The 22,721-nt window shown below is 33.5% G+C and overlaps 1 protein-coding gene across 1 annotated transcript in view; it reads right to left on the reverse strand.

Moving 5' to 3' along the window:
* The window catches only part of SPTLC3 (serine palmitoyltransferase long chain base subunit 3), a 188,834-nt gene that overhangs the window by 32,589 nt on the left and 133,524 nt on the right, over nucleotides 1-22,721 (reverse strand). Inside the window, exon 9 of the mRNA XM_003758184.3 lies at nucleotides 13,916-14,042. Coding sequence (XP_003758232.1) covers nucleotides 13,916-14,042 — 127 coding nt within the window. The remainder of the gene's footprint in view (nucleotides 1-13,915; nucleotides 14,043-22,721) is intronic.

Genomic DNA, 22,721 nt, shown 5'->3' on the forward strand with positions numbered 1-22,721 from the left:
GCTAAGGTATTTTGCTAAGTGCTGGCATAGAAAGAATGGAAAAAACCAGTGATTGCTCTCAAGGAGCTTACAATTTAATGGGATCATGCAAACAACTATGTACAAAACAAGATATATACAGGATTAATTGTGGATAGCCACCAAGACTAAAGAGGAATAAGAAAAGCTTTTTGTAGAAGATGGGACTTTAGCTGACTCTTGTAGGAAGCCAGGGAATCTATGAGGGATGAATAAGGAGGAAGAAAATTATAAGTATGTGGGACAGTAAGTTTAAAGGCAAGGTATATGAGCTTAGAGTCAGGGGATAGAGTGATGTGTGCAAGCAAGGAGCAGCAAGGAGGCCTATGTCATTGAATCATAGACTATTTGGAAGGAAGTAAGGTATAAAAAGATAGGAAAGGTAGGAATAGGATTCGAATATTAAGAATTTTGAAATCCCAAGAAAGGATTTTATATTTGACCATGGAGGTAATAGGAAATCACCGAAATTTATTGAATAGGGATGTGATATGGTCAGATCTATATTTTAGAAAGATCAAATCATAACTATTTAGAGGCTGGATTGCAGTGTGGAGAGACTTGTGGTAGGGGAAGAACTAATTCTGTTGTAATAGTCCATAGAACCGAGAGAGGGTAGCTGAAGACAAAATTGTGATTTCATACAGAGCTAATAAAAGAACCTCAATGAGAGTTTGGTGACACTTTCAAATAGCATATCAGATAATGAGTGGGCTGTTTTTAGAAAAAAGGGAACAGCTGTGGATATAAAGGCAAGGGCATAAAATTTGGATTCTAGTTTGAATTCCAGCTGTGCCATTAACCACTTTCATGACCTTGGAAAAATAAGAGTTATCTCTTCCACCTTGCAACTTTTCCAATCAATTTCCATATATCATTGATCAGCATAAGAAATTAAATGGGAATTTTTGAGGAGTTTTATGGAAGCCACAGATGACATTCAAAGGCCATCAGATGAGACAGTCTACAACCAAATACTTAACCCAAATTTTACAATAAAATACTGTACTCCAAAAAATAAAAAGAAAAATTCAGATTTCTCTGATATGAAGGAAAGACAAACATTTTATATTAATTTTCTGGCTTGTGGGGACATGTTAGCCTGCAATGTGAAAAGAATAATTGTATCTCTTTGGGTTTCAATTTCCTCAGATATATAATTGGTAATGTTTCATTTAGCTCAGTATTTGATGTATGATGTTTTCCACTAGAGCATTCTGCTTGATTTTTTTTTTTCTGTATATGTTTTGAAGGCCCAGTGGACTAAGTAGAGGAAAGATAAATGGAAGAGTTACATCCTGATTTTTATCACTTAGCAGTCCTATTTTAGGAAGGAATTAGTCTCTGTATCCAGTTTCTACATTCAGAAAATGAGTAGAATTTGAGTTTTGTGTATATAGATATCATTAAAATTGTGAAGTAGAGAAATAACTCTAACTTTATCAAATTATACCTGAAATCTAGAAATTTTTCTATATCATAAATTCTACTTGGCAAATGCTGTAGGATTCCAGAAAGTTAGCCAGTAGCATTAGTTATGAACTATCCTGTTACTAACATTCTAGGGAATTGTTAATAATACTTCACATTTTCCCCTTGCATTGTCCAGAAAGCTGAACCCATGGGACCAGTGTTTTAGTCTTTGATGGGTATACCATTCAGATGTATTTACACAGTAGAGCTAGGCTCCATTCAATTTAGAGCACATGTTGAATTCTTTAATATACAAATCCACCTGCCTTAATATTCACCAGCTGCGTCTTCTAAGGGCATGCTGAGATAGCAAGTTACCCAACCAGACTTCTCCAAACCAGGGCCAGATTTTATCTTTGTTCAGTGGTGGTAGGGTGAGGAATAGTACTATTGCACTTTTGCCCTTTACTGCTTAGTTGAAAGTGAGCTAATTATGGGGGAAAATATAATTACTGTCTACAAAAATAACTGTGGAAGAGTGACTCCCCCTTCAGTCTCTAGGAAGCTGTGGGTAAAATAATTGTCATTTATTCTCTGAACATAGCGAATGTGTTAACTCCATGTGTTATGATAAGAGAATTTATGATAAGAGAAAAAGAATGCTTTAATTGCAGAACTGGATTTGTTTTATGGGGCCAAAATCCCATGCTATTTAGTAACTATGATTTTGGGCAAAGTAACTTAACCTTTCTGGGCTTCAGTTTCCTAATCTATAAAGTGAGGGGTCTAGATTAGATGGTCCCTTCTAGTTTTAGATATGATTCTGTGAACTATTCCACTTTGTAATCTATACACCAAGAGAAAATTAACTTGAAAAAGAAATAAAATCTGTATCCCTCATGTTGAAAAGGGCATATTATTTTTAGGAAGAGTGGACGGAGATAGCAGGGGCTTTCTTTTTACTCTATAAAACCATCTATAAATTCAGTGATATGCTAATACTCCAGTTCTTTGAGCTCTTCAAGACAAACTTATGGGCAGTTTTTACTGAACTGTTGTAAAACTATATCCTGAATTGATATGAAGTGATAGTGATTTTAAGTAGAAGGACAGAAGAGGAAAGGCAGAAGTCACTGTTGTCATTTTATTAGTGTCATGAAAAGCCAAATATCTATGACCCTATAACTATGTCTGAGCTCCTAAGCTAATTGTGTTTACCAAGAGGTCTAAATATGTGCTGCAGGGAAATGGGCATAAGCTAGTGAGGCTATGCCTTTTCTGCTGACCTCCAATCAAAACACAGTACTGTGGAGAACATATATACTACACACAACAGGTTATTAATCACCAGACATGTCAGTCTCTCAGCTGAAAGCTAGCAGTGCATATCTCATTCCATCTGTTACGTATTAGGTATTGCTGAAATGCCAATGATCTGAAACCATTTAGAAAAGAGCAATATATGCCCTCCCTTCCTATCTTTGCCTCCTTCTCTTCCCCTCCCCTCTTTTTTTTTCCTTCACTTAGCTGTCTATCTGTCTGTAGCTGGTGACTGATTACCAGCTGGATTTAAGAAAAATCAGGTGTATTCTTCCCTGTTTTCCTAGAGGGTTAGAATGCATATTGAGATGTGCATGCAGTACGTGAACACTATGATATATACTTTATGGGTTATTGGACCCATTAACTAAAGGGTTTTAAAGGAATGACCTTCAAAACTAAAACTCATGTTTGTATAGCACTTAACAATTTATAGAATACTTCAATATATATATATATATATATATATATATATTTAAAATTGTAGCAGACCTGGCAGTTTCATTGGGAAAGAAATTCTTGTGTGGAAACTCTCTTTTAGTAAACCAGCACCTGTGCCACAATTTATATAGCAGGAGTTCTTAAGCTTTTTTTTTTTTGTCATGGACCCCTTTCTCAGTCTATTAGAGTCCATGGACCCCTCCTTAGAATATTGTTTTTAAATGCATAAAATAAACATATGAAATTGCAAAGGAATTATTATGTTGAAGTTATAGTGACATATAGCTACCTAATTTTTTTTTTAAAATTTCAGAGGCCTTCAGTGAGGATTAAGGGCCTTGTCCAGGGACATGTAGCTAATGTGAATCAATTAACATGTTTCTTTTTAAAGCAGCTAAATGATATTTCTAGTTCTTTCACATCCACATCTTAGAAAATTTCTCACTTAAGCGTTTTTTATGACAAGACAGATATTCTTCTACAGATGAAGCTCAAAAAAGCAAAAGGTTTGTATAATGTCCTGGAATGAAGTGGAAGAGACAGATAGGAGCCCAGTATTCTGTGTCTATGGCCTCTCCAGGTCAGGACTCTACTGCCAATCTGTGTTTAGGAAAAATGTAGTCAGCTAAGTTTGTGTTTGTATCCTGATTGCTGTAGAAAGAATTTCAAATTCTGGTCCTTCCTACCTAGAATAAATCACTAAATTTCTTTGGGTTTAGTTTCATTATCATTACCATAAGAGGGTCAGAATCAGTGACCTTTCGGATCCCTTCTAGCTCTAAATCTAAGATTATGGATATGGACATACATGTTTTCTCCATGAATGTATGTGAACATATATGATTTCCTTTAAAGAAATGAAATAGACATATAATATGTAATTAGTATCTAACCTTTCTCTTTGAGTAGGGATAAAGGTTCACAGATAGATTATAAATCTTAATGAGACTGAATGAAATAATTTTTAAAAATTATTTTTGTCATTAATAGAAACAGAAATGTCTTCTAAAAACTGGAACCCAAAATTAATGTTGCATTAAAGAAAAGCAATATTTCACTCAAGAAATTTATGACTATCCCACATAAAGAATAGAAGAGGAAAAAAAATTCTGTTTTGAAAGCTAGTGCTGTCAACTAGAATACTGAATTTTTCTGTTTTTTCTGAAGCCCCAAATCTCCTTAGTTGTTCCAGTTTTTAAACTATCAAATTCAAGCATAAAAATGTTTGCCCTTTTCTAACTAATAGAGAAGAGGTTTAAGGTCACACCTGGAAAGTGCTAATGCCACTTTCTTCAAATCAGTCTTGGACCAGAAATCATTTCAATATCTCACCTGTTAATTTCTGAACAAAATTAATTCAGGAAACATTTATTGAATGCCCACTATATAGTAGATCCTGTGGTTAAAGCTTTTTTTTTTTTTTTTTTTTTTTTAATTTTCTTTATCTTCAGCCATTTTGACAGCTGACAAAGAAAAGATACCAGGCCATAAATTAATCAGTAGATTTAGTAAATACCTTCAGAATTTTCTAAACTCCTTATAACAAAGGATTTTTCCTTTGAAGGGGAGAGTATCTGGACTTGTGTTTTCATCATTGAACTTCTGTTAACTTCTGGTATGGAAACTATGCTGGCAATGTAGAGGTAAATCAGAAACTCTTCATAATTTTTAATTTGAGAGAGCTGCCTGGGGCAACAGGAGGTTGTGTGACTTTTCTTGATGAAACATCTAGTATGTGTTAGAAGGAAGGTTTGGATCCAAGGCATCTAACGCTAACAACTAATTAGCCATTATGCCATGCTGGCAATTCAGTAGAGAATTAAATTAAAAACCCACAGGTAAATCTAAATTGTAAAACTCATTTTTTTGGGATACTATATTTTGAGAGACAAAAATGTCTTAAAATGATGATTGCTCAAGCAACCAACTTTGAGAATTAAAAATTAGATTAGCTAGTTTTAGATAGTTGAAGTTATATTAAGTCAGAAACATATGTAGTGACCTGGAAATGTAATTTCCAATTTTTACTTCAGTAGTCTGGGATCCTGAGCTCAGAATTAAATCCTAAATATTAGGATTTGTGACTGATCTAATCTGAAAGTGCAGTACTGAGAGCAAATTTGGTTTTGTTTCCTATATGGGCCTATTTAGTTCCATGGCTGGGGACTAGTTAATCCTAGACCAAGGGAGTATGGACAGTATAAATCAAAAAAAAAAAAAAAAAAAAAAAAAAAGCAAAACTCCATACACATTGGGAAGTACATAATGTAAATCTGTGGATAGTGTAAACTCTGAGAAAAAGTTCAAAGTACAGGCCTTGCTAATGGCTAAAAATCGTTGTTTTACTCCAAGAGAGCATCTTCCTTTTATTTCTTCTGGGATTACATTTAGATTTAAGCATCTACTCTTTGTAATGAAGGTGAGAGGCCATAGGCCACAAACATTGTAGCTACAATCCAGAGCAAGAGTGTCAGCCCATAAGAGATCTCAGAACATGAGGCAGCAAATCTACCTTAAGCCTTTATTTGTCTTCTTTGTATTCTTATCTTCTCTTTTATCCTCTTCCAGGTTAAGTATTTAGCAAGTTGATAGGGAATTGTTGAAAACAAGGCTGCCTGAGTTCTGATTCAAACAGACTATTTTTGTTTCCTGGTGTTTGCTCCTTGCTTCCCATAGGAAGTCTACATCTTTAGCAGAGACTGGGTACTATACAGAAAGGAAGTGAAAGCAAGGGGTCAAGAATATTGAATTTTAATTTACTTCTACTTTTAACTCATTCTGTGGTATGAAGGAAATCCCTTCTTTCCTAAGGTTTCAATATTTTCAATCTTTCAGAAACAAACATTGTTCTAGCTGTGAGTTTCTGGAGGGGAAAGGACTTTGCCTTTCTTTATATTCTCAGCATTTAATAAATTAATTAATTAATTAATAATTAATTAAGCCTTTAATGAATGCTTATCGATTGATGGACATTGCTTGTTGCTAAGAAATATCTAGAATGCCTGTGGAGTTTCTTGATTGAGGACCATAAATGCAAAGTATCCTCAAATGGAAGAAAAATCTAAAATGCAATTTGAACACTTAATGCTTCATTCTTTAGAAATAGAAAGGGATTTGAGCTATTGGAATTAGTTGATAAGCTAGAGCTCATATTGATTAGTATTTTGAAAACAGTTCAGATATATTGCCTAACATCTAGTCTAGACAAATAAAGAACTGTAGCAATTAAATTGGTTGTTAATTTAAGCAAGAATTTCTTTCACTCATTTAACTAGGCATTATTAAGTGAAGGTATTCTCTTGCATTATCTGAATTATCATATTCTATTGGGTATGGATCTAACTTGAAATACAGTGATTTTGTGATGTTAGTCACTAATTAAAAAACAATTAAAGTAATAATAAATATTAGTGACATTTAACACTATGCTGGTGTATTTTTGTTCCAGGTTAATTAGGGGGAAATTTTCTTATCAATTCCTATTCACTCATTCATTCAGCATGCAAACGCTTTACTGGATTGTTTAAATTTTTCAGTCAGTATTCACTAATGATATATAATCTTTCCATAGTTTAGTTGTTAGGACTGTGTCTTATATAAGGATTCTGATAAGGTACTTTATTTCTTAAATTTTTAGAACAATTTGCAAAATATGGATACTAATTGTTCTTAAAAGTTTGATGGAATTCTGCTGTGAATCCATTAGGGCCAGGAGTTTTTCCCTTTGATATTTCCTTTTCAGATACATCTATTTCATTTTATGATATTTGGTTTTTTAAAATCTTCATATGGTCTTCTAAGAGTCTGGTATTTTATACTCTTGAAGGTATCCTGCCGTTCCTTTTGTGTTCTCAGTATTGTTTACATCTAAGTGTGTAATATGTTCTGATTTAATTTTTTTTGGTATTGTGGTCATTCCACCTTGCTCATTTGCTATTTTATTGTTTTGTTTTCCCCTTTTTTAAAAAATCAGAGTAGCTAAAAGGTTTTTTTTTTTAAATCAATTTCATTAGTCTTTTCAAAGAACCAGCTTTTAGATTTTATTTGTCATTTTAATTTTTTACTTTTAATTTATCTATTATGCCTTTAATTTTTAATCACTTCTTTTGTGTTTCTTTTAGGTTTATTTTTGTCTTTCTAATTTTCAAAAATGCATAATCAGATTCAGTTTCTTTTTCAATTTTATTAATGTATATTTGAAGAGACGTAATTTCCCCCTTATCATTATCATTTGTTTCATATAATTTTTGTTTTTATAATTTGTTCTTTGACCCACCCATTATTTAGGGTTTCATTATAAGTTCTCTGTTTGGGCCTGTGCCTTTTGTTTGTGATCCCAGATATAGTATGGTCTATATTATTGAATATATATTTCATTTTTTCATTTGTGGTCAAACTTAGATTTGTAGGGTAGATCACCCTGGGAGCTCATCCTGAGCTTCATTGCTTTTCAGAATACATTATTTCATTTTCTGGTAGATCTAGTAGTGTTGTGATATTCAAATTTCCTTTTCTTTATTTTTGAATGGCTTTTCCCTGGTTGTAATTTTTTTCCTTTGAATTTTTTTAATATCTAAATTTAAACACTGTAAGTCTTAGAATTTGAATCCATGACTTTTTTCATGGAGATGGTCTAGAAATTCTTTCAATTGTTTTTCATTTTTGTGTTCAGAAGTTCTGAGAACACTTCTTGTAATATTTGTTATATTATGTTGTTCAGGTTTTTTGACCAGTGTTCTGTAATCCTTATAGTGTGTTTGTACACTTTATCTTTGATATCAATATGTTTTGTATGAAAAGAGCATCTTTTCTTTTGTTATTGCTTTTTTGCTTCTTGAATAGAGTGATCTTCATTTCTTAGTATTTGTATTTTGCTTAGTTGTTCTCTTGTTTCTCATCACTCATTTCAGTTTTTCTATTCTGTCAGTATGTTATGTATTTAAGTATGTTAAGAATGCATAATATCTTCATAATCTACAGGATCTTCTGTCTCACCAAATGTTGAATTGTTTTCCTTTATTTTGCAGTATTTATTCATAAATATCTATACTTGTTTACTATATTTATTGGCCCTATTTCCTTCTAGTGCTAGGGTTTTCCTTGTTGATTTATCTGCTCTGTGTTCAAGATTTTTGAGTTTTCTTCCTGAGGTCACTTGTAATTTTTTTATTTTTGCTCACTTTCTCACACCTTCTCCTTGGATAATGATTTTTCTTGCAGGTTGCATCTCAAAATGGTTTGATTGGTCACTGAATATAATTGTTAGAGAGTGCACCTGAGGTTTATGATGGAAAAGTATATTTTGTAGATTTTACTCTTGCCATATCATCTTAATTGTGTCTGGTGGCTATTTAAAAAAAATATTTATTTAAAACTAAATACAAAATAGGGCAGCTAGGTGGTGCAGTGGATAGAGCACCAGTCCTGAAATCAGGAGGACCTGAGTTCAGATCTTATCTCAGACACTTAATATTTCCTAGCTATGTGACCCCAGACAGGTCACTTAATCCCAATTGCCTAAGCAAAAAAAAAAAATCCCACTAACCTCTTTTCCAAGTCTGAAATTCTATGATTCTATGGTAGAATTGTGAAAAATTTGAACTGGATGGTGTTTTGTATGTTTTGTATTGTCATTATGCCTAAAAAAAGATTTGAAATTATTTCCTAACTAATGGGAAAATGTTTTTCTCATCTAATTCCAGATGAATGCTGAAAAAGAATTACTGAAAACAAATTCTCTTTGGGTAGAAGCAGGGAGAAAAAATTACTAGTCTCCTAGAATATTTTGGCTGAGAGGAAGTAAATCAAGAGAGGGCCACAAATTATTTTACCCAAATATTGTATTTTCTGTAAAACAGCTTTGTCATTAATGGTCGCTGTATAATTAATTTAATGTGGGCAAAAAAAAAAAATCAGTATGACCATCCTTCTTTTTTGAGCTATGTGATATTGTCAAGAGAATCGGTGATCAAAAAGGGAAATAGGGAGGTGGAGTAAGAGGTTTCATTGTTAAATTTATGGGTACACTTCCAATTTGGGTCCTTCCTGGAAATCTACTAAGACATCATATGGTTCATAAAGAGTATTGAAAGGCAGAGTTTAACAAGTCCAACACGAATGGAAGAATTTGCATACTATTTAAGTCATTCAGTAAATAAAAATCAGAAAGGTTAAGTCTAAGGAGGCCCTCTGTTGGTGAACATTTTTATACATCTCAGAATACAAACCAGTATCATTTCAGTCTATCTGAAAAAAAAAAGAGTTCCTTTTATTTGAGGAATGATTTACAATATTTAACTTCACTTTTCAAGTTAAATTCCTCCATCCTTTTCCTTTAACTCTTCTAAGTTCTCCAAATCTTCCTACAATGTATGCCCCAAAAACAATACCATATAGTATTCCAGAAATGCTATTTACTATCTAGGTGTCCCTGGACAACTTTTTTAGTTTCTCAGAACCTCAGTTTCTATGTTTGTAAAGTGAAGGTGTGAATGATCTCTGAGGTCCCATCTAGTTCTTAATTAAGGTTTTTGTGGTTTGTCTAGGGCAGGGGACTATGAGACTGCCATCATATATTATGAAAATGTGCTATGTCTATGTTGTAATGTATGGAATGTTGGGGGGAGGGAAGAACATCCATTATCCACAGTTGGGTGGATCAAGAAAGACTTCATGGAGTAGCACCAAGTTTAAGCTTCTAAGCAAGATGATAGTATGGGGAAGGTGATGACATGGGAGTACATTTGAAACATGGGGTCAGCTTGTGGGAGTGAATCAAATTTGGAATTAAAAGTAACCATTTCTAAGATCAGCAAGTAATGCAGATTGGTTATAATATAGAGTTCATAAAGGAGAATTGTAGGAAACAAGATTGGAAAAGGAGATTGGAGCCAGAACATGGAAGACTTAGAAATTAGTATGTGTTATATAGACAACTGGAAATCGATGAATAGTTTATATTAGCCATGATGTAATCAGACCTGTGCTGTAGGAGAATTATTTTGGCAGCTGAATGGAAGGTGGTTTGGGAAGAGGAAAGATCATAAGCAAGAAAATCAGTAAAGAGATTATAAGAATAATTCAGGTAGGAAAAGGGGGATGTAGCATGGTAGCTACTGCAAGAGAAGAGGGCATCTATGAGATTTTGAACTAGCATTGACAAAATTTGGCAACTGATTGAATATGAGAAGTGAAGAGAAAAAAGATTAAAGATTTACTTTGAAGTTGGTGAAAACCTATATTAACTGATAGAATAAGGAATCCTCAAGAGGAATACAGGGGGATTTGAACTAACAGTTTTCAAAATGTGAGGGTAGGAAAATAAATTCTTTCCAATGCTTAGCACAGTGCTTCATAAATAAAAACGTGAGTTGTTTGGGGAATGTTCAATTTAAAATGCATATGCTACATTCTAAAGGAGATATCTATTAGGCTATATTGATGGTGTAAAACTAGGGTTTAGGAGAGAAATTGGGATTGGAGATATGAATTTGGGAGTTATCTGTATAGCTGATAATTAAACCTACAAGTAGTAATTAGAATTTCAGTGAAGAATGTATAGAGACAAAAGTAAATAGGGTTCAAGAAAGAGCTCTAGGTATTACTTTTACTAGGTAAAAGTAGTTACTATGTAGAATCAGGAGATGGAAGATCAGGCAGCAAGGGAGACTAAAGAGTAGTCCGATAGATAGGAGATAGCATATTTTATGGAAAGTATTTCCAAGAAAGATGGGTGGTCAACAGTACCAAAAGCTGCAGAGAGTTCAAGGGAGGTTATGGAAGATGCATCCTCAAAGATCATAGATTTAGCAGTTAAGAGATCATTGGTAACCTTTTAAGTTTGTTGAAAAAGAAGAGGGTAATAAATAGATGTTGACTTTGACAAGAAAGTTCATTTCTTTTTCAGAGACCAGAATCAAGGCAGAAATTGTCTTGTCAAGGTTTGTCAAGATTGTCAAGGTTGATCATATAGACAGATTTAAGTTATAGAATAAGGTAGATGAGGAATGTTATGGCATATAATATGTATTTTTTTTCCCAGTAAATTAGAAAATGAAGACATCTGATGACAGAGGGAGTGGTGGAAATTTGGAGAGACTGAAGAGAGAAGAAAAGGCTTAGAACACCTAAAGATAGGAATGGGAAAGCTGGCCAAATGGAAAATTTAAGGCAGTTTAGAAAAGCTTTACTTGAATATAATAATTAAAACAAAATTACATTTTTTTGTGTATGTGCAAGCCTTAATTCTCATGTTGTGTTATGGATGGTGAAACAGTACTTTTATATACAACTTATTTCATCTTTTTATTTTTGCAGATAGGTTGCATTTCAAATAAACCTTAATTTCATACCTCAACCTAGGTGATAAATGAGACAAATGATGAATATTTAGGACTTAATTAGTCCTTGATTAGCATATGATTAGTCCAGACTGCCTTTCAGGACCAAGAAGGAACTGTATGGATTTTGGTTTACCTGGATTTACAAGTAGAAATTTCAGAAAATACAGTAGAATTAGCATACAAACAGCACAGAAAGTGGTGGAGGCAGTGTAGAAAGTAGGTTTATCTGATAGTGAAAGGAATAAGTTCAAATAAGTATTTTTGTTTGAACTGGTATGTTCTGTATGTACTGGTAATGCAAATACACAAAAAAATGAAACAATTCCTACTCAAAAAGAGTTTTAATGGAGCAAAGTTAAAGAGAAGGGAGAGGAGTAATAATAACAGCACTGTTTGTGAGTGACAGAAAGGTCAGTTTGGTAGAAAAGGAGAATATGGGAATGAGGAGGTATTCAGTAAATCTACAAAAATTGATTGGGTATAGGTTGTGAATTGCTTTAAAAACTTAACAGTGGAATTCATATTTTTTTCCTAGAGACAATAGGAATTCCCTTTATTGATGAAGGGAGTGACATGGTCAGATCTGCATTTCTATAAAATTATTTTGAGAGCTGTGTGAAGGATGAAGTAGCGTTTGTGGATGCTTCAGACAGGTAGACCAATTGGGAGGCTATAATAATGATCTGGAGATGTAAGGGCCTGGTAAAAAATGCTGGTTATTTGAGAAAGGTCAAATGTGAGAGATGTTGAGGACTTAGAAATGAAAAGATGTAGTAATGATTGCATAAGGAAAATGAGGAACAATGAAGAATTTCTGAATCAAGAAGACTTAAAGAATGGTGGTGCCTTAGACAGAAATAGGGAAATTTGAAAGAAGGGTGAGTTTTGGGAGGTATATAGTTCCATTTTGGACAATTTTAGTTTGATTTATCTCTGGGAAATCCAATTTGAGTTGGTATGAAGAGTTGATTTACTGAATCATGGTGACTGTATTCATGTTTCATACAATGGCTTAGTATTTATTCTATTTCTCTGTCATTTTGTTTAGTCCTAGCTAACATATGAATTATATCTTATGAGATTTCGTTGGACAAAAAAGTGTTTTTGATTTGCATCTAATGAGCATATATTTATATAGCATTATGCTAGACCTGGGGGGGTGTGATAGTATTAAATAGATATGAGATAGAGACCCTATCCTCAAGGAATTATTGTTTTGCATGCTCTTAGAGGCCACCCAACATTTGTTAGGATGAAAAATCAAGTCTTCTCTCTGAGTTCATTTAATTCTGTAAAGTATTATACACAGGAGATGAAAAAGGGACTACAGTGCATATGTTCTACATTGTTTGTCTGCAGTCCTTCAGTCTATGCATTAACTCCTCGCCAGCCTAGCTTAGGGAGTGAAGGGTGGCTGTTTTTGCATAAACACTGTCATTTTAGTGGCACTGCTATTTCATCTTTGAACCATGGCATCAAAGAAACATTGACCTTATTCTTGTTGCTTGCCTGTCTTTGAAGCCGATGGCTTTGCATTGCAGATTAAAGTAAAGACATTCATCAAGAAACAGATCTGGCAAATCACTCTCCAAACTCGGGATGAAACAAAGCTTTTCAGGCTTCGATTACAGTTGAACAGCAGAATGAGCCAAAGATGAAGGCTTTAATGCTAGTCTCCTCAGATCCCTTAAGATAGCAATGGAAGGGCAGTAGTGCAGTCCTTTTAGTTTTGGCTAATTTTATCCTTTAAGTTAGTTAATAAGTTAATTTTCTAAGCAGAAAAGAGAAAGTAACAAAAGGATACCCAACCTATGTTCTTCATTCCTCCCTTCAATTTAAAATAAAGTAGACATTTGGAAAAATTAAGATCTTATAATACTGTACTATGCACGTTTGATTACATCAAATGAAAACCTTAGTGGAGCAGTGAAATTGTAAACTATATGTTTAGTGTATTATTGTGCTTTTCTTCTTTGACTACCGATATTTTTTAAGGGGGTAATAATTCTTCCTATGTACTGTCTTCCTCTCTAGGGCTTAATAGAGCAAGCAATATGGAGCTGCATCTTAAAAGATAAAAAGTAACCAACAGGCATGCCATATTTTAAAAAAATGAAAACACACACATATGTAATGTGGAATATAAAATAAAATCTCCTAATTTAAATGGGATTATTTACTCCAGATCTGTTAAATTGCTGTCTTGTATGGTTCATTTAAAACAATCTGATTTACAGAAGTTCATCTAATGTTAACTATTTCATAACAAAGCACAAATAAAATATAGGTACATATTCTACATGGTTCAACTTTGTCCAGGTGCAAGAACGACAGAAATAGCTCTGCCAGTAAATATGATCTATCTATATTTGTTGTCTTACCATTTGTTGTTCCATCTAGTCCCATGAGAGATTTCATAGACCTGATTATTTGCTCTGCTATAGGTAGAGACATAGATGTAGCATAAACAGCACTATGTGAATGAACTCTTAAATAATCCACCAGGTCCTAAAATAAAACAAACAAACAAACAACAATAACAACAAGAAAAAACAAAATACAAATAAAATAAATTTAAGGGTGTGGAGTGTGTGTGTGTGTGTGTGTTGCACACTCCTTGTTTTGCAAGGAGTGATAATCTTCCACTTGGCCCACTTCAGGTCTGTTCAAAGGGGAAAAAAGAGTAGACTAGTTTGGTTGGAATGGAGACTGCATGGGGAGGAATAATGTAAAACACACTAGAAAAATACTAGTATTGTTAGTTTTTGCCTTTCTTATCTTTCTAACCAGATTGTAAACTCCTTGAAGTCAAGGACTCATTTGTTTTCCCTGAAAGTATTAAATAATATGTTATCATTATATTGTGGTTTTTGTATCTCTTCCTCTCCACTCCCCCAACACTGATTGAATTGAGTAGACAGCATACATAGCTTTCATGAAACATCTAGACTACTGTTGATGTTGTTGAGTCATTTAATTGTGTCCCAACTCTTTATGATCCTGTGAACCAAGCTGTCAATGGGGTTTTCTTGGCAAAGATATTGGAATAGTTAGCTATTTCCTTCTTCAGTGGATTAAGGCAAACAGAGATTAGGTGATTTGTTCAGGGTCATTACAACTAACTATCAGAGGCTGGATTCTAGAACCTTGGCTTTAAACTGAGTTACCTCTGAGTTAGCTGCTTTTTAGGCTAGTAAGGGAGAGGAAGTTGGAAAGGTAGAGAGAGACCAGATGTAAAAGGTTTGTAATCTCTTATTGATTTAGGCATTTTAATTTTATATAGAAGTAGTGGAAAATAATGAAAATTCTTGAGCAGTATTATTTAGGGACTTGATTGTTAAAAATCAGTACCCTTCATTAGTAGGAAACATCATTAGCCTTTGTTCCTTCCATCTGATACTAAAATAAAAACTATCAGTAAAACAAATCCATTTTGACTCCTTTCAGAACTTGCAATAATTTGAACAAAACCTAGGTTGAACTTTACTTTTTAGAAAACTCATTTTCCTAGATGATGCCAGCTGAGTGCCCTTTTCAAGTATCTTCTTGTGTGTGGTATACACTGAATTAAGTACTTTGGAATACAAAGATGAAAACAAATGACACTGCTTATATTCAAGAAATTTATTTCTATTGGGTAAATGAAAAAAAAATACTCTATAGATTTGTATAAGAAGTAGAGATCCAGAAGAAGTGTGCTAGTAAAATTAGAGGAGAGAAATGAAGTACAATTAACTGTAAGATTAGTGATTACAACACAGAGGTGATGGCACTTGAGTTGAGACCTGAAGGAAGAGAAGGATTGTGAAAGAAGAAAAATGGGGAAGAGAGCATTCTAGGAAGAATTGGGAAGGGGGCTTCCTGGAGGTAGGAACTGGAATGAGTTTGTGAAATAGTCAGTAGTCAGTTTCAATGGAGTGCACAGTACATACAAAACTTAAAAACTCCTTATTCTGCCATTGAACGTCAGTTTGGCTCAACTTACCTTTCCAGTTTGTTTCCTACTACCTCTTTATAGGAATGCTACAGCCAAATTAAATAAATTATTCCCCAAACAGATCCCACACTTTGCTGCTTCACACATTTATTTGTTCTTTTCATGGCATGCCCCCCCATACATCATTTCATATACATACATATATATTAGTTTCCTAAGGCTCAGCTCAAAGGGCATTCCTCTTTCAAGCTTTTCTTGATATCTCCCTCTTGATACTTCTCTGATACATTGGGAGAATCTCCTTTCCTTGCACATTGCACATTGTATCCTCATATAATATTTTTTTGGTATCCTGCCTTGTTTGATGTGCTTATGCTGTTTTTAATTAATTTATTTATGTGTATTGCCTTGAGCTGGGAAGATAGCTTATATTTTGTATTCCCAATAATGTACCCCGCAGTGTGACACAAAAAAGAGGCAGTCAGGAATGTTTATTGAAGGAATGAAAAATGTTGGTGCCTTTAGAAAGCCTCAGATGACTTAATAAAGTAGTTTTTAAATTTAAGGACTACTTCAACAGACATCAGGATGATAAAGATGGCAAAGACATAATGATATAGGACATCACAATCTCAATCCAGCATGATCAGGTTTGTTGCCTTACTGGTGTGGGAGAAGGTCTAAAAACATTCAGGATGTCTTAAAGAAGGTGGTTAGTTGGTTGATGATAGATTTTTGTATAAGTAACAATATCTGCAATGAATTAGCCTCAATCATTTTTTGCGAGATAAAAAGAGGGTTTAAAAATTTGCTTTCAAATGTGGACTCTAATCATTTTTTAACATTGGTTCCTAAGTGTAATTTATCATATTTGATACTAGACAGAAGGTCACTGGTAGCTGAGATAAGGATGGGGAGTCCAAAAGCTCAGGAAAGAGTGAAAAAATAATATTTTTTATTCTGTAGTTGGAACCCATATTAGGCCTACCTCCTCTGTATCAAAGTTATTTTGGTATTTTCAACTTTGTTCATGCTGCTTCTTTCCTTGGTGCCTGGAGTATCTTGCTTAGTTCAGTACCAGTGACAAAGTAGTTTCTTCATAAATACTTGATTGATTATCTTTGCAGTTTGATTATCCTTTCAATTTTTTTGCTTTTCCTTTGATCCTAGTTAATTCATTCAAATATTTATTAATATATTCATTGCAATTTGCTCTGTTCCAAAAGAAAACTGAAGAAGCACAAGATATACATTTTACAATATGATTGAGAAGAAAAGGCATCTCCAAATGAAAGTTATGATCCAGATACATTATAGTCACACAGTATTAGAAAAATAATGCAAAATAGAATGCAATTTAGTGCCAGAATGAGCAATACAGACAATAAGTGGAATACTTGTTCAATTAATGGGGAGACTAATATGAATTAGTGATCAGGAATATGCTCAAGGAAGTTCTAGACTTGAAGGATAGATAACATTTGGGAAGGAACATTTGCCAATGGAAGATTTTGTATTGGGGAGTAGTGAGAGATGAAATTGAATAAATAGAAATGTGGCAATATTGTAATTTTAAATTTTTAATTATTTTTTATATTTGACTGAGAAGTTTATACTTTGTAGGCAATGTGGTGAGCAAGAGAGTGACATGATGAAATTGGAATCTTTTGGGAAGATCTAAATACTACAGGAAAATAGTATTTAGAAACCAGAGACAGAGATTTGTTAAAGAGTCTGTTGCAGTAGACCTGGAGAGGACTAGAGGATTGATAAGATAAAGACAATGGAAATGGGAGGAAGAGATGAATTAAAGACAGACTAGATAAGTGGATGAAGAAGAAGGAGCAAAAGTGACCCAGACTTCAGGCTTGAATTACTGGGAAAACAGTAGTGCCATTAAGACAGAAAAGTTAGAAAAGGAAACTGGTTTAAGAGCCAATGGTAAATCTGAGTCTCAGAATCTATCCTCTTTATGGTGCCTTTCTGGACTATTATTATACATTCATTTCTCTCTTTTTTGAATTTCTATAACACTTAAATTTGTATTATTCAGTTTAACATTTGAGAGGTAGTGAATGTTTAATGAGAAAATGGGTTTTTAATTTCAGAGTCAGTTTGTGGTGAGATTACTTTCAGGAAAAAGAGACAATAAGTGATTTGATATTTGACAAGATAAGCATAAAGCTGAGAAACCCTGGTTAGATAAATCTGAAGGGGGTAGGATGGCAAAATGAATCATCACATCCCTATTCCCCAGTCTCCCTTCTTGAATTAGAAATATTAGAACAATTCCTAAGATCACAGAGCAAATGTGAGTAAAGATTGTCTGAATCCCTCCTAATTTTGTTTTGGAAGAAATTGCTGGGAGGATGGGGGTGGAGGGAGGATAGCGTAAATGATTATACATTGGATTTATATGATAGTGCCATAACTAGTGTAAGCATATTATGAGCATATAAGCATTTCATCAGTGTAATTTTGATTGATTAGAATTGAGATTGATGGACAGTAGTATAGGTGGCAGAGAGCCCCTCACTCTGCTGGGGAAGTAAACCAAATTCACTAGATCATGTATATAGTAAACTCTGGGGTGGGAGTGGAAGCAAGGAATGAAAATTAAGGACTTTGAGAAATAGGGAGAATCTTTGTAAGTTCATAAAAATCTGCTAGCCCTCTTCTTATTTGCTAATTTTCCTAGCCTTTTATATATCTAGAAATTTTATAGAATTACTTCTCTGATCATAGTGAGTATACTTCAAAAAGAGTAATAAAATTTAAGTTTAAGTTCTTGCCTGCCAGTTTAGGTTTTTGTTGTTGTTGTTGTTGTTGTTGTTGTTGTTGTTGTTGGTGGTGGTGGTGGTGGTGGTGGTGGTGGTGGTGGTTTTTTTTTTTTTTTTTTTTGGTCTAGCTTAGTTTTTCAGAAATTGTATATGTGGATTTACACTACCTAGAATGGCTAATCAAAAAGTGGTACTGTGGGTTGGGCTCTGCGGAGCATCAAGGAAGGTTGGAAATCTTGAATATTGATTTCCTCTTTCTCCTGTCTATTCAGGAATCATGAAAAATTTATTAATAGTCAACTTGGGCAGTTTGCAATTTGCATCTGTGTTGTTTCTTGCTTCAGAGAGGGCTATAGATCTCAGTTACAATGCACAAATGTAGGTTCAAAATTCTGATTATTTTCCCTACCCTTAGATCCACGGTTCAAGGACAGGGGTAGCTTTGCTAAAGGAATTCAGACAAGAGGATTGTTTGAATAAACATTTTAGTGCTCATTTCATGACCCCTATTTACTTCAAAGGCCTGTTTAACACAGCTATATCAAAGAACTTGGACCAGAGCTCAGCTGAGCAGGGAGTCAGATTTAACCAGGCTTGCCGTGGATGAATGCAACATCTCACCAAGCTGAAAGACCCATGCCAAACCTGCTTGACTGAATCTTTAGTTGAGCTGTATCTCAGCCTCTCCTATTTCTTATTGCTCTTCCCTTCTGTATTCTAGCCTTGAAGGTCTGAATCATGATGGCTAACATCAAAAAAAAAAATCTTTGCACTATTATTTTTCAGTTGCAGGCTGAAATGACCAAGAGTTTTTTCAATGTATGCAAAAACACTTGAGATATTAAACAAAACCCTCTCATGCACCTAAAAAAAAAAATCTGAATCGTTGTGGGTTCGGCAGAGTTTACAAAATCTCCTCAGCAACTAGACAAATGGAAAGAAACAAACACTTCTCATCAGTTTATCCCTTTCTCTAAACAAACCATTTATAAAAAAAAGTTATGTTAGGTAGAGAAAAGGAATTCTCTGAGTTTTTTTCTCAGAAGTTTCGAAAAGAGAAGATTTCTAATTAGAGTTGTTTATAGCCAGAGGATGATCACATATAATCTCACAATGGGCAAGAAGCAAAGCTTGGCTTTAGAGGAAAGAATCTTAGTCGCTTGTAAGAAATAAAGAGAAAAGAAGGCAGCTCAATTACTATTTTTCAATCTATATGTGATGCATATACATGAAGGGAAATAAATATATTTTGTCAGGAAAAATCATTGTGTGTGTGTGTATGTGTGTGTGTGTGTCTCACCTTTTATATCTCTTTTCAAATATTTGTTTCTCCTTCATGTAGAGTTTTCTAGATAAGAAATTTCGGAGCTTGCTAAGGAATGAGGTTACTATCTTGTCTTAATGGTGTTTAATAGAAAAAGAATAAAGAATGCTATTCACCTCCCGCAATGGGAAAAAATGCTGAGAGAGGAGAAACATTTGAAAATACTTTGGTATTGTTTAGAAACTATGGAGTAAATCCCTAATTTGGTCAATTTATTTTTTTTGACATTCTCTCATTGTTGGTCACTAAACTATTTGCAATTTGATTTTCCTGGTTTTCTCAAATGATTTAATTATCATCTTTATTATGCATCAATTTGAGATGTTATAGCATGATGACTAACCTATGTTGGATTTATCTAGTTTCTAATGTAAAGCTGTAACTTTGAGACACTTAGAGATACTTTTTATGTATATTCAAGATACTCTTATTACACATGGCAATATTATATTTGCTTTCATTACTTGAAGGATTTGTGATTTTGTTGGTATGGTCACTCTCTTTGTTGATAGTGATCACAACTCTTTTATATTTATAGTGGACAGTTTTTGTTAGTTCCTGTGACTGAAATTTATCACTTATACAGTCACAGTCTCAGAACTTCATTCAGTTGGCTTTTGAGCAACAGTATTCTTGAAAGCTTTCCCGCTTGGTAGGATCTGTCACTTTTGACATTAACCTTTGTGAATCCAGAGTTACTTCTATTCCATAATGAGATACCCAAACCTCATACATACATTCTAATGTTATTACTACCATTTATAGTTATAATTAAGAGACATAAAATCAGACTTTTGGATCTCACTATTAGGTAAGAATCCTCAGGTTATCTGACAACCAACTGAACATCTACTTGAATTTTCTTAGACTTAAGAAATAAATGTTTTGAATAGCTGCATTTTTAAAAAGTGGCTTTAAAATTATGTTACTACTGATTTTGAATTTTTATCGGAGGGAAGGCTTTCCCAGTAATGTGAATTTTAAAAGTTTCCTCTTGTTATACTTTTTCACCTCTGAAAAATATGAAATATTCTATTTCTTTTGAAGAACATTGAGTAGAAAGGTAAGAAACTACTTTCAAATCAAGAATTCTTATGACTGCACAGTGTACCATTTTAGTATACAACAATAACAAAATCATACTCAAAATAGAAACTCTTAATCAACATTCAGAAGAAAAATTTATACATTGGAAACAGTAAAGAAAATTAAATATTAATGCTTCTTAAACTTCAAAATGTAACTTTCTCAAATGGAAACATACACTACTTCATTCTCCTTTAAAGACTACATTAGAATCGGAGGCTGTAGACTGTGAAGAATAGACATGACATACAGGAAATCATGTGCTCTTTATATGCTGGAAACTCTAGAGGTCCTTATAGAGACTAACCTAATAAGAGCTGGTAAGCGCTTGGTCACATGGTCAGGTCTTAGAACAATAGCAACAATATTCATATACATAATGCTTTAAAGCTTGCAGAGTGCTTTATCTATATTTCTTATTTGATGCTCATAATAACTATATGGGGTAGCTATTTTTATATGTGATTTGCCTACAGTCATATGACTATTAAGAAGGGATTTAGATCCGGTCTCTTCTGATAAAAAGTCCAGTACTATACCATGCTGTGTACCATTTCTTCCCCATTAAAAAGTTTGGTTTTTGAATTTTGCTTTGAGGTCCATTTTCCCCCTGAAGTTTTGATAACTGCTTTGGCAGCTTGGATCTTATTTTCTATTTCTTTCTACCATCTAGTGGCAGAATAAAAAAACTACAGTGCATCATAGAGGACCTATAGTATTCAGTGGTTCTCAAGTTTTTGTTCTCAGTATCTTCATGTTGTTAAAAAACTATCAAGGATCTGTTCAAAGTTTTTGTTTACCTGGGTTATATTTATAGCTATTTACTATATTAGAAATAAAAAATAATTTTGAATTTGTAGACCCTCTGAAAGGTTTTCAGAAACCCCAATAATTTTTTGGACTACACTTTGAGGACCACAACTTATGATCTTTGATATAATCTAAACCTGCACTTTCTTTCTACATAAAGGAAATTGAGGTCCGAAATAGAAGTCACAGAATAATATAAAGGGTATGAAAATCACTAGAGATATTTTTTCCTAAAAATTGACTATTAAATGTACATATATAAGGGGTACTATAAGCTATTAAAACTGATGAGGGAAGAGTAGTATTATTGAATTCTCTGCTTTAAAAATGGAAAGATGATTATGTTATAGCTTATATATAATATTACTTATTAAAGGCAAAATATATGTAGATATTCTTTGTAAATTGTAAAGTATATAAAAAGTTATTATTAAAAAGGCTACTAGAAGATAGGTATATTCATATGACATTGTTAATTTGTGGTATTCAATTAATTAAAAAAATTATGCACCTATTATATAACAAGCACAATGCTAGATATTGGGGGTACAAAGACAAAATAAAAATAATTCTTGGCCTTGGAAAGCTTATATTCTGCTGGTGTAGAGAAGGAGAGATGAGAAAATGTACACAGATAAATGCAAAATGTTCATTTTTTTTCTCTGGAGGGATACTGTGAGAGAAGCAAGATGAGAGAAAGAAATAAAAAGAATAACATGTGGAAGGAAACTGTGAAGTTGATATGGAGGAATTCATATTTGTGATGATCAAGGATTGAATTGAAGTTGGATGAAAATTTGTCATTGAGGAAAAGCTGAAGAACAAGAAACAAAGAGTTAGGAAGGATATGTTAGTTGTATTCAGTTCTTTGAAGGATTGTTTATGTGGTGAAATAACTATCATTTGTGTTTGGTCCCAGAAGGTAGAATTAGTGATCTCTTAATTGCCATATGTAATGGCTCTTACCCTTCATCCTTCTTGACCTCACTCTAGCATTTTATATAATTGGCCATGCTTTCTTTCTGAATAATCTCTTGTTTCTGAATTTTTAGGACCTTTTTTATTCTTATTTTCCTTTTTGTGTGACTCAGACTCATTGCTCAGACTCCTTTGCTAGCTTTTTATCCATGTCATGTGCCCTAACTGGTTGTAGGATAGCATTGTATATTAAGAATGTATACTAGTAAGGAAATCTAGGAACCAGATAGAACACATTCAGGTGAAGATCATAAAAACAAAATCAGTTTGAT

This window comes from Sarcophilus harrisii, chromosome 2 (genome assembly GCF_902635505.1).
Source record: "Sarcophilus harrisii chromosome 2, mSarHar1.11, whole genome shotgun sequence".
Classification (NCBI taxonomy): Eukaryota; Metazoa; Chordata; class Mammalia; order Dasyuromorphia; family Dasyuridae; genus Sarcophilus; species Sarcophilus harrisii.